At 39.9% G+C, this 17,821-nt stretch overlaps 1 protein-coding gene across 4 annotated transcripts in view; it reads left to right on the forward strand.

Moving 5' to 3' along the window:
- The first annotated feature begins 3,894 nt into the window (after positions 1-3,894).
- The window catches only part of LOC124287696 (plexin-A1-like), a 65,478-nt gene continuing 51,551 nt past the window's right edge, over positions 3,895-17,821 (forward strand). For 2 of the 4 annotated variants that reach the window (XM_046724235.1, XM_046724219.1), the window contains exon 1: positions 16,907-17,085. Coding sequence is in view for 1 of the 4 variants with exons in the window: in XM_046724226.1 (XP_046580182.1) it covers positions 3,927-4,019 (93 nt within the window). In the remaining 3 variants the exon portion in view is untranslated. Of the gene's footprint in view, positions 4,020-16,906; positions 17,086-17,821 lie in introns of those variants that run through there. The other 2 variants (XM_046724226.1, XM_046724243.1) reach the window with 2 other exon arrangements.

Genomic DNA, 17,821 nt, shown 5'->3' on the forward strand with positions numbered 1-17,821 from the left:
CAAAGTAAACTGGGCCTGATTGTTTGTTTTCTTAAATATTATTGGTTCATAGACCCAGAACAAAAAATATATGAAAACTCAATTGACAGATATTTGTATTACCGATTCTGAAAATCACTACTCATTTTCTCCAAACCAGATATTACAGTCACCACGACAACATATCTAAAATATTGTGAGGATCTCAGCCATCATATCACTGAATTATTATCCTTTTAAAAACTACCGATCATACGTTTATACAATAAACACACAGAGTTGAAAATGTCTTTCTTGTTTTCAGAGAAACATATCCGTAAACAACCTAAATAAAAAGCGAGGCTTGTGACACTGTGAGTGTCGCAGCTCATACGTCAGGACAGATCTACTTTTCCTTACATCGTGTAAGAGCATGGTTGTAAATTTGGAGAACACTCAAAGTAACAATCAGTAACAGAATTGATGCAATTTCTTTCCACCCATCACACAGTTGAACTACTCCAGTTGTTTATGAACGCGCCTTACTAGATTGTTCTCAGTGACGTAAATGCGCATCACGCATTGCTTGTCAGATGACATTTTTAATGATAAAAGTATGTTCCTTGTACGAAGGAGGATTGTGTTTCATGAACACCTGCACATTAATTTCCCAAGAGACAGATCCGCGTTGTAAACATGATATATTATTTTCCACAACAATACGGGGGAGTTACCTTGTAATTAGCTGGGAGACAAAAACTGTTGTTACAACTCGTTTTATATTTTACGCCGATTTTCCAAACATTCATATTAAACTTATTCACAATTCCACACGACAAAGCAACGACGCCCAAACCTGGCAACCACTCCTGATTTCCAAAAATCACCAAACTGAAGGACTTCGGTACTGAAAACAACTCCGAATGAATGAATGAATGAATGAATGAATGAATGAATGTAGTGAGTGAGTGAGTGGGTGGGTGGGTTTTGGTGGGTGGGTGTTTGGATGGATGGATGGATGGATGGATGGAAGGAAGGATGGATGCATTGGCGGATCCAGGGGGTCAGGGTTTGAACCCCTGAACCCCTCCTTTCAAAATTCCTGGATCCGCCTATGGGATGGATGGATGAATGAATGAATGAATGAAAGGCGCCAATCAGGGTGTTATTAATAATAAGTATCTGGCTGTATATTCTTAAACATAAATAGCAGATTCGTAAATTGATATCCTGCTTTGTTCACTGCTATCTGAATGTTGGAAATACACCGTGAATACTGGACAAGCATACATGAAGATGACTGCTATCTGAATGTTGGAAATACACCATGAATACTGGATAAGCATACATGAAGATGACTGCTATCTGAATGTTGGAAATACACCGTGAATACTGGACAAGCATACATGAAGATGACTGCTATCTGAATGTTGGAAATACACCGTGAATACTGGACAAGCATACATGAAGATGACTGCTATCTGAATGTTGGAAATACACCGTGAATACTGGACAAGCATGACTGCTATCTGAATGAAGATGGAATACTGGACAAGCATACATGAAGATGGCCTTGATTGATAGTGAGCCCTTGTGCGAAGTTTTGATATTTTTCTTGTACAAAAAACGCACACCCGAAATGAGTCCCTGATAAACACTATAAGATGATGTTATGTCAGATGAACATGTGTTCATGTGTCCTGCCACGCTGTATCAGCCAACAGCTAGAGGAGGGCTGGGAGTTCGCATGGAGTTTACATATCTTTTTCAACTATAGTTGAAAAACACCATATTTTAATCAATACTACTGCAGTATGTCTAATTTATACTATTAAACATCTAAACACATTATATTTATCCAGTTTTCAAGCATTATACCGCTTTTCCTCGTGCTTGAAAACGGCATAAGTACCGAAACGTCGCCATTGAACAATAAAAAATGTTGATCACCCATAAAGACTTGTCATTCCTAATGTTTTATTTAACAGTATGAAGTAGGATGTTTTTCTACAAGCATTGCTTTGGATAATGTATGTTTTTTAAAAAAATCCCCACAGATCAAGATGCCCTTTCTTAACTCATCTTGTTTATTGATGTTTGCCCTTTGATAAGCCTGTGGTTTATAAAGGTGAATCTATTGTTTTAACCTCACTTAGTTTACACAATGATGATATCTTCATGATCATCTTACTGTCAGGCATGCGTATGGTACTGGGTACCGTGTAACGGTATCTTGACCTCGGTGACCTCGCCCATGAAACCGTCAGGTGGTATAGTGTTGTAGATAATCGCGTGCAAATCAGGACGCAGCACAAAAAACATTTCTTTAAGTCTTGCAACAACGACTTATTGATATATTGGCATTTATAAAGAGTTCGCTATGAAACATATACCCCCACAGAGTCCGACCGATATCTAACTAACACACCACTGTTATATTGTGCTTGTGCTTGAACTCATGTTGGTGCACGCAACATAATATTTACTAAGAGCGACAACAAAACATTCCTAAATCACATTGTCTGTGTTCTTTCTGTGCATATGATCTTAACCAAACTGTCGATTTGTACCGTTTAATGTTTATTTGCCCCACAGTACTAAATATCAGAAGAAACGCGTACCCAGTTAATGTGTTACCAAAGCTTCCGTAGATCTGTTTTCTCACCTTATCCAGCTGTTCAAGTAAACATGTAGGGCCATCTGGTGATGTTTCGGTTTGCAGCTCTGAAACGCAGAAACCTTAACCAATAAAGTTCACTTTGTATTTAACACAATGCCCTGTACTGTATTCTATGTACTTTGGTCTAAAGGCTTTACGTGCACCAGACATGGCGTTTTGACAAAACAGTGGGATGTGCTACCCGTGTTTTGCTGAACTGCTCAGTCTATAGTGACATCCTTGGACTTCATCACTTTTGTCAGTGACAGAATGTTTAGTTCATACCAATTGCAATAGTTGTACACATCATACAAACATAGTTTGTGTAGTTTGAAGTGCAAAGTCCTGCCAATTATATAGTTATCTTTAAAATACAATAATTCATTATGTCGCACGGGAAGGATTTTATATTTCAACATATGATATGGATATCTCTGTCTGCCTGTGTCGGTCCTCCCAGACAAACGAATCATATCTCATGTCCTCTCCTATATTTCACAGATACTGAATGAGTTTGGAATGAACAACGAGGAGAGTTCTATATACAACTATTTTAATATAATATGAGCGACGTTTCAGTATTGAGTGAATGATGAATATGACCCTGTCAATCAGATACTGAACTCTATAAACAATACAGGGATGCCAGTTCCAGCAAGTTCTGCCCCGTATAGCTGGAATGTTGCAGAGTGCGGCTTTCAACAACAAACAAACAAACAAACATCACTCAAGGACCACCGTAACTCGGACAGAGTCTGCCACAAACACGAACAAGCCCTTCCGCTCTTACGTACCCTCGCAGCACGAAGGTCACGTGAATTTTAAGTCACATCTAGAATTATTCGGACGTAGGGTAGCAAAGTAGATAAAGGATTCGCGCATCACGTCGAGGGTCCGGGTTTGCTTCCCCGAATGGGTGAATTGAGTGAAGCCCATTGGTTGGGAACACGCCGAAAAGTTGCTGTAATATTACTAAAAGCGGCGTAAAACACGCTTCACTTACTAACGCTCTCTAGTAATTGTAGCTACAATCATTCCTGCAGTGGACATTCAGAATCGCCAACTCCACTTTGTCCAGCGTCAACAATTATTAAGTGTGCCATGACAAGCGACCACTTTAACCACTTTACTACCCATCGCATCATATGTTCATGATAAATGCATGAGCATGCCTTAAGGAAAAACATCCCTGAAGATTTGATCGCGATGTGTGATTATTATATTTATATCCGGAATGTAGCAGCAGCGACGACGGAAGTATGAACATAGTGATTCATTGTGGTGTAAACGACACCGTTTCCGTGGATGGATGCTCAGACTGACAACCACACCCTGTGTGGACAGCGTTCACGATAGAATATACCATCCTGCTACCGTCTGTGTGAGCTCTGCCCGCTGTCACGTAAGTGTACCACCTTTATAATCGCTGTTCGATACGATTAGAATGTGACTCTGTGTTTATAATGTATTCAGATAAGACATGTTGTTTAATGCTGGTGTAACAATACTGGTATGTCTAAACCGACGGGGGGGCTGTGTGGTAGCCTTGTGGTTAAAGCGTTCACTCGTCACACCGAAGGTGAGGTGAGGTGAGGTGAGGTGAAATTGGGTTTAACGTCGTGCTTGAGAATATTTCGCTCATATGACGACGTGCATTCGTGTGTATGTGTATGTGTATGTGCGGCTGCTTGTACTAGCCCAGACTGAAGCTGGTTTTATAGTGCTAGCCCACTGAGATACCATGCCGCAGTGAAGCATGAATACCCCACTCAGACACATTATACTGACTCCGAGCCGACCAGTCCTTGTTATACCCATTAATGCCGAGCGCCAGGCAGGGACCAACAAGTACCATATTTTAACGTATTTTGGTATGACAAGTCGGGGATCGAACCCGCGACCTTCCGCTCTCCGGGCGGACGTTCTAACCACTACACCACGGAGGAGGTCTCACGCCGAAGGCTCGGGTTCGATTCCCCACATGGGTACAAAGTGTGAAGCCCATTTCTGGCGTTCCCCCGCCGTGATAATGCTGGAATTTTGCTAAAAGCGGTGTAACGACCAACTCACTCACTAAACCAATGACCGAAAGCATGAGCAAAGATGCATACCATTGTCAGGGTCACAGAGTCCGACCACCCGATCCCTATATATGGTGAAGTTTCTCTCTTAAGTCAAATGTGAGGCACAAATACTGGGGATCAGCGATATTGATCAAATACTTTAGTATCATGTCTCAGTTTTGTATTCAAAGCACCTGTTTTGATCATGATTCCGGACACGAACTTGTGTTCCAAATAGCGCTAATCCCAAGGCTCTCCTAACTGATATGTATTCAGGAAACCAATCAAAGAAATCCCAACCCAGTGGCTTGATGGCATATGTTTATATGTTTCAGCAGGTATTTAAAACAAACCTCAAAACAAATGTGACAACTGTACAGAGTAATGGTATTGTGCTATCTGTGTGTGGCCGACGGATATGAAACTTTCTGTAGATTAAAGAATCAAAATAGGCTTCTCTCTCACTGACGGTTATCTGACATTGCTCAACGTTTTAAGATAATGGGATTCCATTCAGAAGCAGCTCTTAAATAACGGAGGAAGAATACGATTCCAAGAATGCGACTTCAGTTGGTCATTGGTGCACCGCAACACATACCGGTACCGGATACGGACAGGTTATACCAGGAACTTTTAAACTTTAAAAGAATAGAATACCACATTCTCTAATTTTCCTCATTTTCTAATTTTCTTCTATAGACTATATAAACAGGAGACAAGAACACAGATGTCACTCACGCATCTGTGACAATCCGTTGACACGGTGTAATCAGGATCTGAAACCTAATACCATGACAAATATTTATCAAGCGTGTATAAAGTATCCCCGAAGCGGAATGTGCACGAAATTAAGCAAGATTAATTTAGAATAGATTGACACAACGAACCCGGACGAAAAGGAGAAAGAACCTGATATTTTCCATCTAATCTGGTCGCTGCATATGTTTCCTTCGTGGCTAGTATATTACTACCTGCGTGTCCTTGCTTAGTGGCTGGTATGTTACTAGCTGAGTGTCGTTATTTTGTGGCTAGTATATTACTACCTGTGTGCCCTTACTTAGTGACTGGTATATTACTACTTGCGTGTCATTACTTTCTGGCTAGTATATTACTACCTGCGTGCCCTTACTTTGTGGCTAGTATATTACTACCTGCGTGTCCTTACTTAGTGGCTAGTATATTACTACCTACGCGCCCTTGCTTAGTGGCTAGTATATTACAACCTGCGTGTCGTTATTGTGTGGCTAGTATAGTACAACCTGCGTGTCCTTACATTGTGGCTAGTATATTACTACCTGCGTGTCCTTACTTTGTGGCTAGTATATTACTACCTGTGTGTCCTTACTTTGTGGCTAGTATATTACTACCTGCATGTCCATACTTTTTAGCTAGTATATTACTACCTGCGTGTCTATATTTTTTGGCTAGTATATTACTACCTGCGTGTCGTTATTTTGTGGCTAGTATATTACAACCTGCGTGTCCTTACTTTGTGGCTAGTATATTACAACCTGCGTGTCCTTACTTAGTGGCTAGTATATTACTACCTGCGTGCCCTTACTTCGTGGCTAGTATATTACAACCTGCGTGTCCTTACTTAGTGACTAGTATATTACTACCTGCGTGTCCTTACTTTGTGGCTAGTATATTACAACCTGCGTGTCCTTACTTTGTGGCTAGTATATTACTACCTGCGTGTCCTTACTTCGTGGCTAGTATATTACTACCTGCGTGCCCTTGCTTAGTGACTGGTATATTACTACTTGCGTGTCATTACTTTGTGGCTAGTATATTACAACCTGCGTGTCCTTACTTTGTGGCTAGTATATTACTACCTGCGTGTCCTTACTTCGTGGCTAGTATATTACTACCTGCGTGCCCTTACTTAGTGACTGGTATATTACTACTTGCGTGTCATTACTTTGTGGCTAGTATATTACTACCTGTGTGTCCTTACTTTGTGGCTAGTATATTACTACCTGCGTGTTCTTACTTAGTGGCTAGTATATTACTACCTGCGTGTCGTTATTTTGTGGCTAGTAGATTACTACCTGCGTGCCCTTGCTTAGTGGCTAGTATATTACTACCTGCATGTCCATACTTTGTAGTTAGTATATTACTACCTGCGTGTCGTTATTTTGTGGCTAGTATATTACTACCTGCGTGTCCTTACTTAGTGACTAGTATATTACTACCTGCGTGTCCTTACTTTGTGGCTAGTATATTACAACCTGCGTGTCCTTACTTCGTGGTTAGTATATTACTACCTGCGTGCCCTTGCTTAGTGACTGGTATATTACTACCTGCGTGTCATTACTTTGTGACTGATATACTACTACCTGCGTGTCCTTACTTTGTGGCTAGTATATTACTACCTGCGTGTCCTTACTTAGTGGCTAGTATATTACTACCTGCATGTCCATACTTAGTGGCTAGTATATTACTACCTGCATGTCATTACTTTGTGGCTAGTATATTACTACCTGCGTGTCTATATTTTTTGGCTAGTATATTACTACCTGCGTGTCGTTATTTTGTGGCTAGTATATTACAACCTGCGTGTCCTTACTTTGTGGCTAGTATATTACAACCTGCGTGTCCTTACTTAGTGGCTAGTATATTACTACCTGCGCGCCCTTGCTTAGTGGCTAGTATATTACAATCTGCGTGTCCTTACTTAGTGACTAGTATATTACTACCTGCATGTCCTTACTTTTTGGTTTGTATATTACAACCTGCGTGTCCTTACTTTGTGGCTAGTATATTACTACCTGCGTGTCCTTACTTCGTGGCTAGTATATTACTACCTGCGTGCCCTTGCTTAGTGACTGGTATATTGCAACTTGCGTGTCATTACTTAGTGGCTAGTATATTACTACCTGTGTGTCCTTACTTTGTGGCTAGTATATTACAATCTGCGTGTCCTTACTTCGTGGCTAGTATATTACTACCTGCGTGTCGTTATTTTCTGGCTTGTATATTACTACCTGCGTGTCCTTACTTTGTGGCTAGTATATTACTACCTGCATGTCCATACTTTTTAGCTAGTATATTACTACCTGCGTGTCGTTATTTTGCGGCTAGTATATTACTACCTGTGTGACCTTAGTTAGTGACTAGTATATTACTACCTGCGTGTCCTTACTTTGTGGCTAGTATATTACTACCTGCGTGTCCTTACTTTGTGGCTAGTATATTACTACCTGTGTGTCCTTACTTAGTGGCTAGTATTATACTACATGCGTGTCGTTATTTTGTGGCTAGTATATTACTACCTGCGTGTCCTTACTTAGTGACTAGTATATTACTACCTGCGTGTCCTTACTTTGTGGCTAGTATATTACTACTTGCGTGTCCTTACTTTGTTGCTAGTATATTACTACCTGCGTGTCCTTACTTTGTGGCTAGTATATTACTACCTGCGTGTCGTTATTTTGTGGCTAGTATATTACTACCTGCGTGTCCTTATTTATTGGCTTATATATTACTACCTGCGTGTCCTTACTTAGTGGCTAGTATATTACTACCTACGCGCCCTTGCTTAGTGGCTAGTATATTACAACCTGCGTGTCGTTATTGTGTGACTAATATAGTACAACCTGCGTGTCCTTACTTTGTGGCTAGTATATTACTACCTGCGTGTCCTTACTTTGTGGCTAGTATATTACTACCTGCGTGTCCTTACTTTGTGGCTAGTATATTACTACCTGCATGTCCATACTTTGTGGCTAGTATATTACTACCTGCGTGTCTATATTTTTTGGCTAGTATATTACTATCTGCGTGTCGTTATTTTGTGGCTAGTATATTACAACCTGCGTGTCCTTACTTTGTGGCTGGTATATTACTACCTGCATGTACTTTGTGGCTGGTAGTGGCTACCTGCGTGTCTATATTTTTTGGCTAGTATATTACTATCTGCGCGCCCTTGCACTGTGGCTAGTATATTACAACCTGCGTGTCCCACTTAGTGACTAGTATATTACTACCTGCGTGTCCTTACTTTGTGGCTAGTATATTACAACCTGCGTGTCCTTACTTTGTGGCTAGTATATTACTACCTGCGTGTCCTTACTTTGTGGCTAGTATATTACTACCTGCGCGCCCTTGCTTAGTGGCTAGTATATTACAACCTGCTTGTCCTTACGTGTGGCTAGGATATTACTACCTGCGTGTCTTTATTTTGTGGCTAGTAAATTACTACCTGCGTGTCCTTACTTAGTGGCTAGTATATTACTACCTGCGTGCCATTATTTTGTGGCTAGTATATTACTACCTGCGTGTCGTTATTTTGTGGCTAGTATATTACTACCTGCGTGTCGTTATTTTGTGGCGAGTAAATTACTACCTGCTTGTCCTTACTTAGTGGCTAGTATATTACTACCTTCGTGTCATTTTTTTGTTGCTAGTATATTACTACCTGCGTGTCCTTACTTAGTGGCTAGTATATTACTACCTGCGTGTCCTTACTTTGTGGCTAGTATATTACTACCTGCGTGTCCTTACTTTGTGGCTAGTATATTACTACGTGTGTGTCCTTATTTAGTGGCTAGTATATTACTACCTGCGTGTCCTTACTTTGTGGCTAGTATATTACTACCTGCGTGTCGTTACTTTGTGGCTAGTATATTACTACCTGCATGTCCGTACTTTGTTGCTAGTATATTACTACCTGCGTGTCTTTATTTTGTGGCTTGTATATTACTACCTGCATATCCTTACTTTGTGGCTAGTATATTACTACCTGCGTGTCCTTACTTTGTGACTAGTATATTACTAGCTGCGTGTCCTTACTTTGTGGCTAGTATATTACTACCTGCATATCCATACTTTGTGGCTAGTATATTACTACCTGCGTGTCTTTATTTTGTGGCTAGTATATTACTACCTGCGTGTCCTTACTTTGCGGCTAGTATATTACTACCTGCGTGTCCTTACTTTGTGGCTAGTATATTACTACCTGCGTGTCCTTACTTTGCGGCTAGTATATTACTACCTGCGTGTCCTTACTTTGTGGCTAGTATATTACAACCTGCGTGTCCTTGCTTTGTGGCTAGTATATTACTACCTGCGTGTCCTTTAGTTGTGGTTATCTCTACGAATATATATGTTTGTTGCTGCCGATTACTGTTACCGAGTAAAACCACGGACTTTTACTCCATTTGATTAGCAGATATGAAATAATTTCACCACTTTAAAAAGGCAGCTGCCTATAGTTATCCCAAACCAAGATGCTGGCATTTATGTTGTACTCTATATAAATGACGAGGGCGGTGGGGTAGACTAGTGGTTAAAGCGTTTGCTTGTCTCGCCGAAGACCTGGGTTCGATTCACCACATGGGTACAATGTGTGAAGCCAATATCTCGCGTACCCGCCTTGATATTGCTGGCATATAGATATAAGCCGCGTAAAACTAAACTCACTCACTAAAATAATTGTCGAATGTGTCATAAAAGTATTTCTCATGGGATATGCTTAATGTCAACATAACTTGTAGGATAGCCAAGATGTGAAGGTGTTCGTTCATCCAACCAACAAACTCGGTTTCATTCCACACTGTAACACACTGTGTGTTGGCCCAATTCTTAGTGTCCCGCCGTTGCGTGAACACGTGTATATTAACTAACAAAGCCCTACGAAGACTTCAATTAACCACGACATTTCAATTAAATTTAACAAGTGTCATCATTGTCCGGGAAAACTGTTAAGACAACTGACGCGATATTACATTTCTTGCGTGACACGGTGACTCGCTACATGGAGACTTGCTGAGTTAAGATGCTCCCATATCTAATAGTGTGTTACTGTTTATAAACACATTTATAAATCTCCGTTAATGACAACTGTCAGTGGTATCTCAACAGACCTTTCTCATATTTCCAAGTACAAATCCTCCACAATCTGCCCAGTGAAGGAACTTGTGCCGACACAAATGTACCAGCTACTCCCCTTGTAAACTTGATAACGATACGGAACAGTTTCTTTGAGAAGCATTTTAGAAGTTTAGAACTTCTTTATCTTCAACTTCCTAATTACCATCTCGGTGTACATCAAACTCATCTATTACCCGTGAATATCCGGGTTAGAATATTGATCTCCAGTAACCCTTGTTTGTCGTAAGAGGCGACTAACGGGATCGGGTGGTCAGGCTCGCTGACTTGCTTGACACATGTCATCGGTTCCCAAATGCGCAGATTGATGCTCATGCTGTTGATCACTGGATTATCTGGTCCAAACTCGATCATTTACAGATCGCTGCCATATAGCTGGAATATTGCTGAGTGCGGCGTAAAACTAAACTCACTGACTCAAACTCATCTATTGTATAAACTCACTCTGTACATCAACCTTCTTTGTTCAAATCACTAATTAGCAATCAAATGTATATCAACCATGTCAATTGTACATACTCACCATGCAGCTATGTATATATTCTCCTTGTTTCAATTCTTTGTATCACTTGCTTGATAACGGTGTTAGTACCTACACCGAAACGTCGCACTCATTGCAATAAAGAAGTTGACTATCCATAGAAGTTATTTTTCCTTGATACGGAATAGGGCACACACATTTTAAAATTCTATACATTACCTGACGCACATGTATACGTTTGCTTTTGAAAACATCTGAATGTTTGTTATTATATACACATCTTGTTTAGGTTAGCTATAATAGCGTCCGGTCGGAACCAAGTCAAGTATCCCATATACCCTGATGTTAAGGTGTGCACTACAATCACAAAAATCACATATACACCGTAGCTATATTACAATTTTGGTGAAAGACAATCTTTGTCTTTGACCTGATTGACAAAAAAATAGTTATTCATATATTCCGTAACGGTTACGTAATCAGTATAATCAAAATTAGATTTACTATAGTCGGACGTTAGTGGGTGAGGTGTTGCAATAATATAGCAATACCAGGAAGGGGCACACCTGACGGGCTTCACATACCTCCAAGTGAGGCTACTGCCATAACAATAAAACCTCCTTACATGATGGGAAACAAAAGAGAAAATGCAGCTGGACCGGTTTTTGTCGGACATATATCACGTTGTCTTGGCAGTCTTGCATGACGACATAAGTTAAACCCGAACACATTCCTATACGCTGTAGGTATCGCTCATGTAACGGTGGAAAGAAGACAGGCTCAGGGCAATCTTAATATCAATAAACACGATTGCACCGTGGTGTATTTCTCCACACTGATGCTGTGTACCAAGACATAGATCAAGTTCAGTGTTTGCGGTAAATTATGTAAACATGTCTATTTCTAACTCTGCTACCTTAGAAAACAGGGGGTTTGAGCTCTCTCAGATTACACATACACAAACCTTCTTCAGATATGGTCCTAGCATGCTAGTCATAATGAGAGTTTTGTAAACGACTGCACACAGGCTCCACACAAAAATACACATAAAACTTCACACTTTCACATTATAAGACCCGTACCGTATTAGATATAGCAAGACACTGTAACGGAACTGTATACGCAAGTGAATCGATTTACTTTCCTCGGCAATCGACATCACATGTATGGTTCATCGCGTGAGTTCCGCTATAAATTATTTAATTCCAAATATACAGAGGGCATAGTTACATACTCCTCATCTTGGCCGACACATTGGCTTCAACAGGAACCTGCAATCAGAACAATACATGTTTGATGTATCTTTCATGGATTCATTTAAAATGCATTATTAATTTCACATCGTAATTGGTCTTACTGTAATTATATGATGGCATTGCAAACATTACAATAAGATATTGTGATTAAAAGATAATTTGCATTCAATTTTCCTCATTCAGCTGACGTAAAGTTGCTTTTTAAGTGTTGTGCAACACACATACAATGTTGATGTTTACTTCCATAGCCTAAAATACATTTTTTAAACCAATTTCATTACTAATGTTAGGAAATTGATCTTATTCTTAGATATCATAGATTCATTATAACCAAAATGCCTTGGCAAATACTTAGATTTAGTGCCATTTCTTCGAGCATCTGAGCAGAACCATTACAACAGCTCTAAATCCTACAGCTAACATAAACGTCGCAAGTTGTGCAGTTGTGCTTATCACAACAGTCAGGTAGTAAGACCTAAACAACGTTTGAAGCTCAGGGATACACCAAACTGTCCCGTCTCGATCAACATTCGCTGAAGTTATGGTGTCTGCAACTGTTAAACTAGGACAGATCCAGGATTTGCTTAATAGATATAAAAAGTTCCAGCAATTAATGACAAAACATCTTCGTTTACAGATAGATGAGGTGAAGTCTTTGCCCTTCCTTCCCAAATCAGTATTCGTGATTTATGTTTGTATAGGACACAAAATATATGGCAATTGTTCTGAGCACCTTTATGCCTGTTTTTGCAAATACGTATTTTAAATAATAAAAGTATATTACTGGGCATAAATGTCAGTGTACATTATAATTATATGAGCCCCAGTCCCGACCTCACAGAAGAGACATAGGTACATTCATCACGAAGAGGTGGAATTTGTCCCTGGTACCCATTGCTTGTTTCTCATTCCTGATTCAGCAACAGAGAAAGAGACTTGTATGTTAATGCTCCTCTATATACCGCGTATCCATGGAATCTGTAAGTTCCTCGTGTTAGCCCTGATAAAAATGGAGCCATCCGTCAACCATTAAGATTAAAGCAGCTGAGGGACAGTCTTATCACGAAGTTAATGCCATGTGTCGAAATTAATTCGGGTCTACAACTTACGTCACTGTACGTCCGACCTCAATGGAGAGAGGTATCTTTGCTTATCCAGTTTAAGACATATATTTCCTTCAGAAGGGCCAACGTGCGTATATAATAGTGCTTTACATTTCTTGGGGTTTTTTTCAACTGTAAAAAAGCTGGAGACAAATATAGATGGTTTGCATGTAGATTGCTATCTTGTTAGCCTGTACAGAGTACATCTGTGTAAAGCCGACCCGCAATGTGCGTGCCCCAGTTAAGGCATCTTGATATGAACAGAAGTTATCAGTGAAATCTTCCTTACATTAAGTTGCTTTGGCATGGTCCATGTTTTATCGTAGCTCTGAGTTAGAGCTGAGATTCCAGTCAGTGCTTGTTTGATACGACCCCTATAGCTCTGTCAGAAGCAGTCCCTACCCCCAACAACCCTCCCTTACTCACCCTCCCCAGATACACCCTCTCCTCAGCGTATAAAGTATCAACAGCTCTTTCTCCTTTACCCTTTTCTTTGATGACTTCATCTGAATTTCCGCTTTTCATGACAAGTAGATCTCTAGTAAACCATAGGTGGTTTCACTTCCTTTCAGTGGTAGGCGGACTGCTCAAAGCTGTTACAGAGGTCCGCTAGCTTCCATGTGGATTTCTATTTTAACAGCACATTCACTGACAGATGGGTGCGTTATTTTACAAAAGTTCCACTCACCTGAAAATCGTGGAACACACGGACAATAATTTACTAACATTCGACAGATAAACCGTGAAACATACTGACGATATTTATACAACAGTCAATTGTCCATACGCTTAAGTGGAGGTTATTTTTCCAACATTCGACAGATCAACCTTAAAACACATTGACGATATTTATACAACAGTCGACTGGCCATACGCTTAAGTGGAATTTTGTTTTAAATAAACAAACAACTAACCTACCTTCGACTAATATAAACAAAGCTAAATTAGTAATATTCGGGGGAGGACCATCAAAATTCATTTGGATGGGAAATTACATGAAATAGTTGATAGTTATACCCACCTCGGTATAACGCTCCATAGAAATAGAAAACTCGTATCAAGTATTAAAACTGTAAGCAATAGTGACTCAAAAGCAATGTATAGTTTAATGAAAAAAGCTAGAAAGTTAGACCTGCCTTAAGACTGTTTCTTGTTAGCATTTGACTTAATGGTAGTACCTGTCTTGACCTATGGTGCAGAAGTCTGGTCTTTCGAAAACCTTGAAATTTAGGAGAAAATTCATTTAAAATTCTTAAGACTCATTACAGGATTAAGAAATTCAACCCCTCGTTTAATGCTGTATGGGGAACTAGGAAGATTCCCAATTAGAATTATGATATATAAACGTTTATTAAACTTTTGGCACAAGTTAACTGACCAAGAAGGTGTTTTTAAGCTTACGAACTTAATTTACAAGTATTTATCACTTCAAAGATCAATAGATAAAAAAGATAATCCCTGGCTCTCGCACGTAAAAAATATATTTGACAATATTGGACTCTCGTATGTTTTTGAAAATCCCTCAGTTTGTACTACCCAGTGCCTGGCCTCAAAAGTTGAACATATTCTTAAAGATCAATTTATCCAAAACTGGCACAATGACATTATTTCTAGTCCCAAGGGTATACACTATCAGCACCTAAAGCCATTTCCCAATTTTGATGTATATCTCCTCCTTCCAAAACGCATTTCTTTACCATTATTGAGATTTTGAACATGTAACCATAGTTTACCTATTGAGACGGGCCGCTGGTATAATATTCCAAGGGGCGAGAGAACGTGTCAACTATGCACTTCTAAAAGCATCGCAGATGAATACCACTATATTTTTCATTGCAAAGCATTAGATACTTTGAGGAAACAATATTTACCCTCCCATCTAACCTCTTTTCCCAAGGAAACAAAGTTCACGAAATTTTTGTCTGTAAAAACATCTCGAGACATAGTAAATCTATCAAAATATATCCTACATCTATCATCTCTTGTCAGAAAAAAATGTTAATATGTTGTTTACTTCCATCTTGAATTTGAATTTGTATTTGTATATATGTTTACAATATATGCTCTTGTACCACCAAGGTGGTTTATGAGAATAAAGAATTGAAAATTGACTACACGGACCTCAAACCACGATTCATGTTAGCCGTCAGGATGCATGGATAAATAGCCACGACACGGAGGCTCAAATATTCTTCATCTGTTTTACAGTTAATACTTGTATAAAGACCATGCGCGGATAATGTCTTGTGGACCTGGTACATACCAACACCGAGAATTGTCGAACTAAGACGATATTGTACACGTGTTCCTATTTTAGAGATGGGGGTTCTCTCTTTAGATAGACGCCCTTTATTCGCAGCTGTCCAATCCAGTTACATTTATAACTGTGCATGTGATGTGAAAGAGAGAGAGAGAGAGAGAGAGAGAGAGAGAGAGAGAGAGAGAGAGAGAGAGAGAGAGAGAGAGAGAGAGAGAGAGAGAGAGAGAGAGAGAGAGAGAAAGAGAGAGAGAAATACACACCCAAAGAGCTCGACAGGTATCCTTCTAAGATAGAGGCTTTTTGTTTACAAAAATCCACACCCTCTGTCTATGCCTCCATTTGAAAGAATACGGTATTAAACAAGGAAGTTGAAAGCATGTCACACTAAACCGACTGCACACGTAACAGGCGGGATCGTATTGCCGACACTTCGTAAGCGCGGAGAATTAGAAACAAAAAGGTGTCCTGTTTCTTATGAACTGCCAGCTGTGATATACGAATTACCGCATCTGCGCACACTGCCTATTCATAACCTGCCCCGCCCGCTTGACAGCCTCACACGTAGACCCATAGACTAACAGCTCGACTAGTAGACCTACATCACAGCAACCAGGTTCTTCCACCGACTCACATCAGCACGCATGCATCAGAGCCAACAAATAAAAACAAATCACGTATTTATGCTCGTGACTAACTTCTTATTTTTTTCAGCTCAACAACGAAATAATTGGTTACAAATAAACAGATGAGTCCGTCTCTTACTTGCTAACAGGAAGCGTTTTTTGGTAACTTTTTCAAACCAGTTTAGAAAATTACTCCCAACGGAAATCTAGTGATGTGGTTTAAACAATTACGATGTAGCTGTAAGTAGTGTTGCATCCACTATGTGTTTGTGTAAAACATATAATTATAGAAGTGTACTATAAGCATAATGAAAAATGTTGGCAATGTTGTGACGGTGATCAAAAATCTTCTCTTTTTAAGATTGATAGGTGTTCTTGTGATTGATAGCTGTTTTCACTCTATAGTTTTCAGCGAATTATCTTTTATTGTGTCTTTATGGAGGGGTGGGGGTGGGTAGGGGCGAGGGGGAGTACAGGGGGATCACACACTCCCCCTCTTTCTCCACCCCTGAAACTAACTTTATTAAAAAGACGTAGGGTGTTTTGCGCGGGGGATTGGCATGCCTATCTTGTGTTGTCACTGCACTATAGTTGTACATACAGAGCCGGGAACTACCGCTAGTACTGTGGGGAAGAGGAAGCGATATCGTTCAGGGCGAGTAAGTGGGACAACTCGGCCGTCATTAACAAGAAAAAATACTTTAACAGCTACTTCCCATTTGCCCTGGCAGTTACACACACACGCAACGGGATCGCTAATTTCATCTGGAAACTCAACTCGCATTCAAAGGTAAGGTACCTCTCTTGGGATATTTGGCTCGTAGTCCTTGTGCGAATGTCATGGTGATAAGAGTGGTGTTTGGGAGACATCACAATAGCGCTCCGTGGGCACTTCGTTCCCTCACGGCTCGCCCATATAGCCAGATAATTGCCTTCTCTGTTATAACGTTGTGGGAACGTCGACTCAATAGTCACACGTACATTCCTATGGGAGATACATCTTCCCTGTTGTACCGCCACTATCAGTGTTGGCATCATCGTCATCATCGTCGTCGTCGTCATCATCGTCGTCGTCGTCGTCGTCGTCATCATCATCATCATCATCATCATCATTACAATTATGTATGGTATCGTATTGTCGTATTATATTAGTATGAAAACAAGTTGCGTTGGTACCTGTAGTAGCCATAATAGTACCTTATAGTAATCTTATTTTTCCGCCTTTTTTATTCTTGACAGTAGCCTTCGACTAGTAATATCATCATCATATTGACATCATTACAATCAATAACAGTACAGTGGTTGTGTTAGTTAAAATGTATAGTCACGTGGGCTGTATAATCATCGTTGTTGTGCAGATCACTTGAAATATTCTACCACATCATACGCTTACAAAACTATTATAAACACGTTTGTTTGTAACGAATATCGGTATTACACATTTACGTGTTATTTAACATGCGTCTATATCACATACCATCGATGATCGGACGTGTTGTGAATGCCTTCTCGACGTCGACGCACTT

This window comes from Haliotis rubra, unplaced genomic scaffold, assembly GCF_003918875.1.
Source record: "Haliotis rubra isolate DU_JTF1 unplaced genomic scaffold, ASM391887v1 Scf111, whole genome shotgun sequence".
Taxonomy (NCBI): Eukaryota; Metazoa; Mollusca; class Gastropoda; order Lepetellida; family Haliotidae; genus Haliotis; species Haliotis rubra.